The 11,396-nt window shown below is 40.1% G+C and overlaps 1 protein-coding gene across 1 annotated transcript in view; it reads right to left on the bottom strand.

Annotated features, from left to right (window-relative positions):
• Positions 1-1,601: 1,601 nt before the first annotated feature.
• Positions 1,602-11,396, bottom strand: part of DOCK2 (dedicator of cytokinesis 2) — a 494,284-nt gene continuing 484,489 nt past the window's right edge. The window contains exons 49-52 of the mRNA XM_034779264.1: positions 9,649-9,823; positions 6,838-6,958; positions 3,947-4,092; positions 1,602-2,440 (exon numbers count right to left, since the gene is read on the bottom strand). Coding sequence (XP_034635155.1) covers positions 2,366-2,440; positions 3,947-4,092; positions 6,838-6,958; positions 9,649-9,823 — 517 coding nt within the window. The 3' untranslated portion in view covers positions 1,602-2,365. The remainder of the gene's footprint in view (positions 2,441-3,946; positions 4,093-6,837; positions 6,959-9,648; positions 9,824-11,396) is intronic.

The following is an 11,396-nucleotide window of genomic DNA, read 5'->3' as shown; positions in this document are numbered from 1 at the left end:
CAAAGTTTGTATTTAAAAGTTATATGATACATAGAGTACGTAATCAGCAATAACCCAAATTTAGGTGAATACACGAACCCTAAACCAAAGCCTAACCAGAACCTTGCACTCCCCGCTCAATACTCAGTGGAACCCCAAACTCCATCTGGCTTCAAACCCTCCTAAGCTCTTTGTTTCTAGTCTCTTCTATTCCCCTCAGCTCTTCTGCAAATTTCCAGTTTTTTTTCCTTTTAAATCACAGTGTTTTTGTTATAGACATCTAGTTATTGATTTAATTAAAGCTCTCATACCCAGCTCTTCTTAGGTGAAAAAGCTGCATCCTTACCTCAGGAAGCCCTTTGAGAACAAACAGTAACATACACTGCAATACAATGAGAAAAGGAAGTGTCCTGTTAAGTGGTATCTTTACGGATGCTCAATAACCCCTCCCCACCACCCTGAATAAAACCAGAATTTTGTTTTTAAAGATGTATTCTACTTTGTGGCAAAGGACACTAAAATTAATACCTGTGTACCTAAAGCTGTATTTATCCCATCAGGGTTTATTTAATTCATCTGCAAAGAGTATAAAAGGAAAAAACAAGTAACGCCTTAAGCTAGGATGACGTTCAAATACGTACCCTACTCTTTTCACCTTCCTATTCATTCTTCCCTCTCTTTCACACACATACACTGAGCAGCCCATTAGACTGAATTGGTTCCTTTTGGGAACATTCTGTTCCCTCTCTTTGTCCTCACTCCGATACAGTGCTGCACTGCACGGTAGTGCTAGGCAAACACAGCTAAACCATACTGCAAATACTCTTGCTGATAAAGAATGAATTGGCTACAGCTGGGAGCCTTTTAGTTTTGCTGTCTATGATGATTTTATTGAGTAGGTTTTACTTGCAGGAATATTAGCACAAACAGCAAATATTGGAGAATTCTCACAGAAACCAAATGTTCATTATTTCAATAATGAATATATTTGAGAAAACAGTTTCTCACTGACAACTTGCGTCAGAAAGAGGCTATATTCATGCTAATTTATTCATGCTGCATATAAGTGTTTACTTAATAAAGAGGTTTAAAAAAATTAAGGGATTCCTTCCATTGAGTTTTGCAGTAAGCAAGGAGTGATTGACTGATTTCCACCCATTTTCCCCTTACCTATAACAAACCAAAATCATGGCAAAGGTGGGTTCCCATTGCCCCATCCCACATAACACATTTTATTTAATCAGCACACATCTTCCTAGACAGTTGTGTGGAACAAACAGGGACAATAATAAAGGCAAATGAAAAATTCATAAGAGAAGTTTATGAAAAAAACTTTTAAGCAGCCTAATTTATTCTGTGTTTGAGACACCTGTTTTTTTAAGGGAAATGCAGTTAATAAGAAAGATAGTGAGATGCTGAACTGCACTGCTGGCTAGTTTCATTGCAACAAAGAATCATCTTTGAACTCTATCGCATGAGTGTCAGAGAGGCAGAAAATCAATTATATTTGGAAAGAATGGGACTCGGAGTTGCAGAGTTCCTGCTGTTGTCAGTAAGAAACGATTAACACATATTATACTAGGACATTTGGAGAGATTCCCGTCAGAAACATTCAAGGCAAATAAAAGAAACCTTTAACATTTTATTGCAGAACAGCAGAAAATACAGCTTTGCTTATACCATACAGTCAGATCTGACATAAACTCACGTGTGTATATAAACTTTGGGGAATGTTTTCAATACAAAACAGATAGGCCATTCTGGAAAAAACTCTCAAGCATACGGTGTTGCAGAAAGAGTCGGATACCGCTCCCATGGACGTAAATGGTGCAACTTCCATGTGCTTTGAATAGGACTGGACTGAATCTTTGAGGCCTTCTATTAAATAAAGGCTAATCTACACTAGAAGGGTTACAGTGGCGCAGCTGTATCTACCACGAGAGGCGGTAGCTATGTCAGTGGGAGAACTTCTCCAACATAGAGCTGTCCATACCAGCACTTAGGTTGGTGTAACTTACGTCACTTGGGTGTGTGAGGACCCACAAGCAGCTCTCTCCACTGGAGTGAATTTCATCCCCATTGAGCATACCTTGCCTTTTACTTCTGTAATAAAGAGGATAACTGTAGTATTTTTAACGCATACCTTTCACTATACTGCAGCAGGTTCCATGATCGCTATGTGTTTTCATTTTCTCCTAACATCCATATTATAATTAATTAATTATACAGAGCCTTAGGTGTGAATTACACTTGAATGTATTCTCTATCATCCAAATACTATGTCAATGCCATTCTCTTCAAAGGAGAGTGCTCAAAAACAGTCTCATTTAGGGATTTTTGTTTTGTTTTTTTGCTGGGAAATGATTTGTTTTGTAAGTGAAAGAATTCACAGCTCTGTGGATAAGGATTCAGAATGGCGCTCTCCAGAGTGCTTTCCATCTTCAGGTGGTTTGGACATGCGCTGCATAAAAGAGGAAGAGAATGTCATATGTTAAAAGGCAGTTTTGCTTGGACCCCATTGAATGCATATACAGTAACTAGCTTGTGTCTTTAATCTGGTTTTCAGCATTGCCTGCTTCAGCAGTGGCACAACATCACATTCAAGTCAGAAGAAAAATCATGGGCCAAATCCTGAAGGTTTTTCTTTTTAATAAGGCCCCCATAGTGCAAAGCCTTAAGCACATGCATAACTTTACTCATGTGAGTGATCCCCTTGACAAGACTTTACAGACATGACTAAGTCATTGTAGGATGGAGCTCTAAACTTTTATTAAGTCCTGACTGGGCTTGTAAACAGGGTTTGTTTGTTTGTTTGTTCTTTTCACTTTGGGAGAGACCACAATGTAAAGTTGTTTCACATGTACAGTACTCTGCCTTTGTGAGACAAATTTAATATAAACAAAACCCCAGGGGCTCCAAATTAAGTTATTTTACTCTTGCTCCTATCAGGAAGAAATAAGCTAGAAAACATTTAAACACGGGTTTCTCCAATGCTGTATTACTCTCCCAGAAAACAGCAAGCTATTATGGCTTTTTAAAGCACAGTAGGAACAAAAGGATGGAAATGAAATCAGTGCAACAAACACACTCTTTGTAAAGTATCAGCAGAGAGCTGATGGGTGTAAAATATTATAGATGTCACAAAATGCTCCTCCACTATGAATATCAATGGCTTCTGGCACCTCTATCAAATATAACCTTCTGACATCTCTAAGACTCCTTTACAGGGCACATGCATTTTCAAGGCAAATTTCAAAACTTCTGATCTTAGTGTCTGCACCGAATATAAAATATTTGTTGTTAACTGACATTGGGCCAAATTATGTGGGTTTGTTTGTTTTTTTAATTTTTCAAACCTCTCCTAAATCAATAGGGGTTTGAGCACAAGTTGCTTCAGGGAGCTTGGCTGATTTTAGTGAGAGACAAATTCTACCTTCAGATGGGTACGTATCTGAGGTCAGATTTTGACCCATCCTGTGTATGGTAACATACTTTGCACTACAGGCTATTAGCAACTATTGTGCTGTTAAGAGCCAGCTGCCCAATTTAAGTTTAAAAATGCAACAGATAATAGTTTTGCCATTAGGATGTTGTGTAAATAAGACTAGAAAAAAGCTGTAGATCAAATGAGACCTCTTGTGGTATGGCTAGAGCACTGCACTTCGCAATAAACTGTATCTAGATATGGAAAATGCAGAAAAATACGCTTTCTTTGGTACCTATAGGGAAACGTTCACTCCCCCTTTAGCCTGGAAAATGTACGGATGTCAGAAATTTAAGTAAGAGAAAATAAAACTTTGGGTAAGTTTCTGTTCCACAGAGGCCTCTTGCTTTTAAAACCCTTTGTTACATTTTACTTTCACACTTGGAATTTATTTGGGCTTTTTTTTTATGCCAATGCATTTTTGGTTTTTTTTAGCAAAGTGATCCGTCCTCCTTTTTGTACACATACATACACAACACTTACCTTTGTTTTAAAGAACTGGTTCACTCTTTTTTTTTTCAGGGTCTTCTTATCTCCCTCTGAGGTAGAGGGAAAAATTTGCTGGCTTAGCCTTTTTGATGCATTTATTTCATCAGGAGCTGGGGTACAGACTACTGACAGAGTTAACCCTTGGAAGAGAAACAAATGATTGGTTGTTAGGAAAGAGACTTCTACAAAGTGCGACACAAGGCAGAGCTTACAATAATGAATTCTTACAATTCCAAAGGAAAGGTAAGATGTTTTAGTCTAATCATAACTCTTGAAATGCAGCATAAGGGGAAACTAGCTTACCTGGGGCTGGGTTTGGTTACAGTTACATTTAAACTGTTTATAGAACAGTCACTGGGCCTGGATCTGCTTTTACTAACACTGGTTCTATATTGATTTTTGTAACTCTATTGCTTGCGGCTGAGTCCCGCCTGATTTGCTCTGGTATAAATGGAAGAATGAGAGTCGCTATTCTAAGATACTTACGCAGGGAGAAGGCAAGTTCCTCCTGTGGGTACGTTTTAAATAGGATTACTGGAAAAAGGTTATGCTTTATTTAAGGAAAATATTGCATCTATCAATATCCCAGGGTCTGCTCATGGGCTAAATAAACTAACACATCTGAATTCACCAGACCCAAAGCCTCTACCTCTTCAAACAAAGAGATGAGGGGGCAGAATGTACACTGTAAACTGCTGAGTAAGAAGAGCTTGTTTACACTAATCTTTACTCCGGAGAAACTTCCCACCGTTGCTACCACTGGTAGAGTTCCACCGTTTGCAGCAATGGGAGAGTTAGTCTGTTCTACCACTATGTTATTTCGATTAGTTCTGTACAGGATTTGAAAACGGGGGTAGAAATGCCAGCATTAACAGGAAACTGTTTCTGAAAAACAAACCTATTTTTAGTTTTGGCCTTTTGTTGAAAAAATGTTTGCAGAAAATTTGGAAGGAAACAATCTTATTTATTTATTTATTTTTTTAGAAATTTCCCCCCAAAATAACTGACTTTTTTCAACCAGCTTTCCTGGGCACCTGCCAGGATAAGGCCTTAGCCAGCCAGAGGGTCCTGTCATGTCTATTTAACCAGCCTCACAAACATGCGGTCTCTGTGTGAAGTGTAAGGTACAGTCAGGAGCTGGCGGGAGCAATGTTCACCTGTGCTGTGAACAAATCTGATCAAAATGAAAAATAAACATGGGGAAGTAAGTCCAATGGAAGTGAGCATTGCAGATACGTCCTAATACTATTTAAAAAAAAAAACCTATTTCATTCAGGTTTTCACCCAGCTTTACCAGAAGGGGATACTCTTCACTAGGCAGCCAGAATTGTGTGTTGTGCATCACATGCAACTGCAAATTGTTCTCTCTGACCCTCGCATTGCATGTGATGGTTGGAGTTGGTAGTGGCCCAGCCCTAATGGCCAGGATTAATAAATCAATCAATGCTGCTGGGAATGAGGGGCCTTGAGGAGCATGCAAGGCACAATCCTCATTGCCCTTCTCCTCACCACAGTGATGGTTCAAAGGGCCACCCCTTGCAGGGAGGAGCGTATCTAGCAACAGCCCTTCTCTGCAGCAGGAGAGCAAAGGCTCATGGTTAGTTTTCACAGACAGTGAAGCTACGCTGTTGTCCTAATTCCCCCTGACTGTGACTGATTCATTTGTTTGCCCCTTTCCCCTCCCTACAGGCAAATTTTGGCTGAAGTGGCTTTTCTTTTCATCTTCTGCCTACCTATTTCAAAGAACAGACATGGGTGTCTGTTCCCTCCCTCCCTGCTGACTTCCTCAGAGGTAGCAACTGTAGGGGGGGCCTGCTCTGGCTCTCCATTATTGTAGGACTTCATAGTGCTGTGATGGTACCCCGCTCATGAAACTGCTGGCTGTCGGTCTTGCCTACCAGACAACTACCAGAGAGACTCTCTTCAACTGCCAGGCTGCCACTGGCTGTTTCCCTCTCCATTTCCCTCGGGGAATCTCACCTCAGATGTCAATAGCAGGGGCTATATTCACTTTTGGGCCTCTACACAGACACACCCATCTTCCCCATCTGTGAGATGCTGCATCTGTGTTGGGCACTATTATTGATCTCAACCCGTTGGCTTTTTCCCCCTCAAAAGCAGGGGACAGAGCAACCCTTTCATCGCTTTTTGATTCCTGCTGCATTCCGCACTTGGACATGCTGTGGATATGTTTCCTTTCCATAAATAAGGGCGCACACAGCTGGGAAAGTCAATGGACCTTGGCTCCATGGGAACCTTGGAAGACAAGGTTTCTTGGAGGTTTGGTTCCTTATTGTGCTGCTGTGCAGGAAGAGAGGAACTAGTGCTAGTCAGTGCTCAGCCTTTCAGCCCTTTATGGTGCAGTCAGATGGTAATTTAATAAGACATCTGTGGTTCTGCACTGAATTTTTTTAGCCAATGGACTTATTCCAGACTCAGCCTGAGGCAATTCCCCTGTGATGCCATAAATGGAGTTATGTCCTCAGAGACTTTTTCTGTTACACCATTTAGATACAACAACAGGCATAATCTGGGAGAGTTAGATTAGCATTGAAAGTTGAGGAGGCATTTTCCTTATCTGAAAGGAGGCTGGGCCCCTGAGGATTTTTCAAACCAATACTTTACATTGTAGTTGTTACATTTCCCAGAACTTACATAATATCGCATCAGCATAATGAGAGTGAGTTATTCTGTTTTAAGGCCTGTATCACTATGGAATAGCATTTAAGTGCTGTCCTAGCCAACACTATTTCAACCCTAAAAGCTTTCTAAAATCAAATGCTTCCATAGAACGAAGAACAAAAAACTCATGTTTGTTTTTTTAATCTAAATGAATAGCAGGCAAACAGTGCAGCACTCTAATTCTCTTACTGTAATTAGCTTACCTGGTATAGTTGGCATAGAACGACTGGCAAAGCTCATTTGCTTGAGAACAGATGTTTTCTGAGGTGCTACCAGATGTTCAGAGAGGTTGGTGTCGCTCATAAACTCATATTTCCTTGAGAGCTATATATTAACAAATACAAAATTGTTACCATCAGTGTTTAACGCAGATATAACTAATAGTGGTGAGCTAAGATAAATTAACAATTTATATGCGAGGCACAACCATGGCCTGGTTCTGTTACCTTTACTCACAGTGAATAATACCTTATTACAGTGATTTCAGTGGGATTATTCATAAAGTAACAGAATTTGGCCCGTGGAGACTATGAAAGGTACAACTTCCTAAGTAAATGTTCTGAAGCTGATTTATAGTCAATAATCTGCTTATTCCACAGACTGAGAAAAGAGATTTAAACCCCTAAAACTGACAATTCAATACATTGTAGGCTATATAGGATTGTGTGATAGTGTTCCTACCATATATGGAATAATATTGTCATTAACCCAGAAAAGGATCTGAAAGTAAAATGAGACTGTGAAGAACTATTTTCCCTCCAGCGTTAATGCCGTCAGTTTAGGTGCTAGAAGAGACATGCCGCTTTTATAACCTGAGTCAAAAATGTATTTATTTTACAAAAGGTCCATTTTTTCACACAAAAAAGATACTTTTTTCACGGGATGAATTATTCCATCACTGATGAGCAGTGACCACTTCTTTACAGTTTGTAGTTTATTGAGGGGAAGGCACTGTAGCTGTAGACATTTTTTTTCTTTTTAAAACTTGCTGTCCCGCTATAAAGATCTCTCTTCTCAAAATCATAATTCTGAAGTGAAAGAGCATAAAAATGGAAATGCATCCCCCACCCTGACCAGTCCTTAAAGAAAATAGAAAAAAGGCAATTTTCTTTTGCCCGCCAAATAAACACTGTCTGTTTATATTACCAAAACTGATGGTGCACTGAAAAGCTTTGCATCTACCAAGACTACAATTATAAGGGTTCTCTGTTTCTGCTGCAAATACTGTTGCTATTACCTGTGCAACAAAACCAGACTATTTTTGTCCTATTTTTAACGGCTGCTGCTGTTCTAAAGTGCTCCCTTATTGCTCCTACTAGGAAACATTTCCTACTTAACCAAGTTTTGGAGGAAGCATTACCAGGGATTGTTAACTTTGGTGCAAGAAGCAATGCTGTCAGCTTTTGTTTTTGGCACTAAGCTATTGAGTTTTTAATTCTTCCTGTACAGATAAAAATGTACATGCTGTCATCTTCTTGTACAGATTTTGCTTATACCTGATTTTCTTCAAGTTCACAGCTTCAGAAATTGACAAGACAGCCCCCAGTGATGTAAGGAACACAGTGTCTACACAGACACTGTGTTGCCCTAACTACACCGACATAAGCTCTACGTCAGTGTAGTAGGGCACTTACGTTAGCGGGACAAAGCTGTAGTGTGTACGCTGACATAATTAGGGCAACATAAGCTGCCTTATGTAGACCTAACTGTGCAGTCTAGACCAGGCCTCTTTCTGTAAGGGAGGTCATATCCTAACTTCTGTATCTCTGCCCACCAGGATTGTATATATGAGATAGCCATCAGGGAGGCCTATAATGCTATATGTGGTAAGATTCAAGGTGTGGCTTATGGTCAGGTGGGTGACTATTCGTGGTTATCTCTATCACTCATGTCTCTCTAGTTAATGAAGCTGAGGCCAAAATGCCCATTTTACACCTTTATAGTGTGGCACATCCTCATCTGGAATGCAGAATGTGTGCTTCTAGTGGTATCATCAGTGTGCCAAAACACAGAACTTGGCTTCCAGCAAATGAATAAAGGAGGAAACAATTTTTAATTAATTGATTTTAAAATGTAGGTGTTTGTCATTTTTAAGTGCACGTGTAAAAAACCAAATTCATCCCTAGTGGGGCTCCATTAGTCAGATCCGTGACAGCAGCAATGAATTAGGCCTATGTCTCTGAGAGGAATCTTAAACAGCTTTATCCATATGGGGAAATAATTCTGCTTGTCTTTAATGATTCGTCCAAAAGATTTTTTTATCAAATGACATATACTCTGACCTCCTTATTCAGCTCAGTGATTGCCTAGCACTTGAATTTAGACAGGGCTTCTCCAGCTAAACCTTTGAGAGTTTTTTTGCTTTTAAATTGCATCTTTTTTTACACTCAAAAACATTTTGCTCCTGAAGATGATCTTATAAAAAACTGCACAGTGTAAGTCATATAAGTCATTCTGATGATGCATTAGTCTGATAAAGGCACTTGGGTGATATATAGGACAAGAGAGAAGCCAATGCCTATATGCTCAAATTTGGCACCATTTAAGGAACAGTTTGCAAACTTGCTATTTCCCATGTTCTGGCATAAGGTACAAAATGTGCAGGGTTCATCACTTCTGACATAATCCCCACTGGAAGCGGGGGTACCACCATGGCCAGTACAACCACTCGCTTCTCCCCAGGAATGCTAATTTAACCCTCGCACCAAGCATGCGATCTTTAGCTGGCCAGGCATAAAAAGTCTGGAACTTCAGGGCCAGATCCTTAGCTGGTGTGAAGTCAGTAGAAAGACACTATTTACACTAGCTGAGGATCTGGGCCTCAGTCTCTTGCAGGTTTTCTTTTCTGGCAAAGTGATGAGTATTTCAGAAAACTGGCTGTGAGTGGCCTTAATAAAATGCACTGTTTATTTTAACTTCCAGGAGGACACAATGTCTTCAAGACATCTGCTGAAAATGAAAATGGCACCCACGATGAGGGGATTATTAGAATACATTCTAGGCTGGTAACATACACATTTCATATCGGAAAGCTCGGGTGCTGTTTTTTCATCTGCAAATACCACGCTGCTTCTTTTTGTTCTCTTCTTGGATCTTCTCAATTTAACCTCAGGTTGAGTGCTTATCTGCAGGACATTTTCTTCTGACTCTGATTTGGTTGGTTTTCGTGGTGCTACTTCCAGTTCAAAGCTGTAGAAAATAGAAACAAAACATGCTCCATTATATTATAAAGGCCACCGAAGATCTCAGGTGGTTTCCTGAGACACATAAATGCAGTCATAGTCATCCTTTGTGCTGACTTTCTGAACTGTACTGCAGATCACTGGCAAATGAAGAGCACAGCACTGTGTTCTAGCTGGCAACTGTCTACTAACATCTGCCTCACAGAAGACATCAACATGTCTTAATGTCCAAGAGGTTGTTAAATATTAATCTAAAATGAGCACTTCACATTTTTTGTTGCAGAATTAGCTCTAGGGCACCTAAATTATATAGGGACCGAGCTAACATCACATTGTGTATTTTACATGGATGCTGAAAGCAAAATATGTTGCTCTGGTGGCTGGGCACTTTAGGACAGGAGTATTGCCATCCCTTCTCATGCCTCAGGATGTAAACACATCCCCTCTGGCTTCTGGGATTAATTTCTTCAGTCCATTGCAGAGTAACCAGGTACATGGTGATGAGCCGAACTCCCCTACAATCTTTAGGAGGGTGAACGCGGTGGCACAGCCAAGCCATGTTTACAGTTGAAATATTGGCCACATTTCATTGAGAGAAACAGCTTGTGAAATAATAGGTGGACTTAAACTTTCCCTCTTGAACTCTGGTACAAAAATGTACCTTCCTCAGATTAAATGTGTGACTTCTAAATCAGTGTTTGCAAACAGAGAAAGCCAGGTAAAGTGCTATTGAGTTGGCTGACACACAGTTGCTAACAGGTATTATTACTTTATTTTATTATGATTATTTTTAATTAAGTTTTTTAGGGTTAAACTCCAAATTGGGAATTGAGCCTGTAAGAAGTAAAAATGTCTTTTAAACAGATGCATTTTTGAGTTCTGACAATATTCTCCAGGTGGTGGTGTTTTTTTGTTCGGTCACTTAGTTTTGTTTTTAAAAAACAAACAATGTAACAATAGTGACCATGTGTAACCAATAACCTATTCAAAGCCCAAAGGTTAGAATAATATACAAAGAGAACTGAAACTGGCAGCAAGTTTGTGTATGGAAAAGCTCTCATTTTAGGCATAACTCAAAGTCTAAAAGAGAAACTAGACAAGAACTACATTTAAGGGAGCGTGATGGGGTAAGAGTTATTCTAGTAAGATGAGAGGTTTTACTAAAGAAGCCTCATCTCCTATCTGACCATTTTTAAAACTTCCCTTCCCACATGTACCTCCAACTTGGAGATGGGCAGCTTCTGGAGCTCTACACTCCGCCTCCAAGAGTATGGCTACAAAGTGTGTGGATGCAAGCGTCTCAGCCTGGGTTGATAGACTTGGGCTAGCGAGGCTCATGCTAGCACTCTAGAAATAGCCGTGTAGAGAGCACTTTGAAGTTGCAGTTTGGACTGGAGCAACTCCACTGTCCAAACAGCTGTTTTTAGAGCACCCCCAAATTTGTCAACTGGAGCTGGGTCCTGCCCAAAAGGACAACTATAATAGCCACCAGAGCCCCCTGACACCATTTCCCAGCATGTGTGGAGTCCCGGATTGGGAAAGGAGGAACTAGAAACTCCTATTGAGGCCAATAGGGAAGC

This window comes from Trachemys scripta, chromosome 8 (genome assembly GCF_013100865.1).
Source record: "Trachemys scripta elegans isolate TJP31775 chromosome 8, CAS_Tse_1.0, whole genome shotgun sequence".
Taxonomy (NCBI): Eukaryota; Metazoa; Chordata; order Testudines; family Emydidae; genus Trachemys; species Trachemys scripta.
The sequence above is the reverse complement of the archived record's forward strand: the minus strand, read 5'-3'. Positions and strand labels throughout refer to the sequence as shown.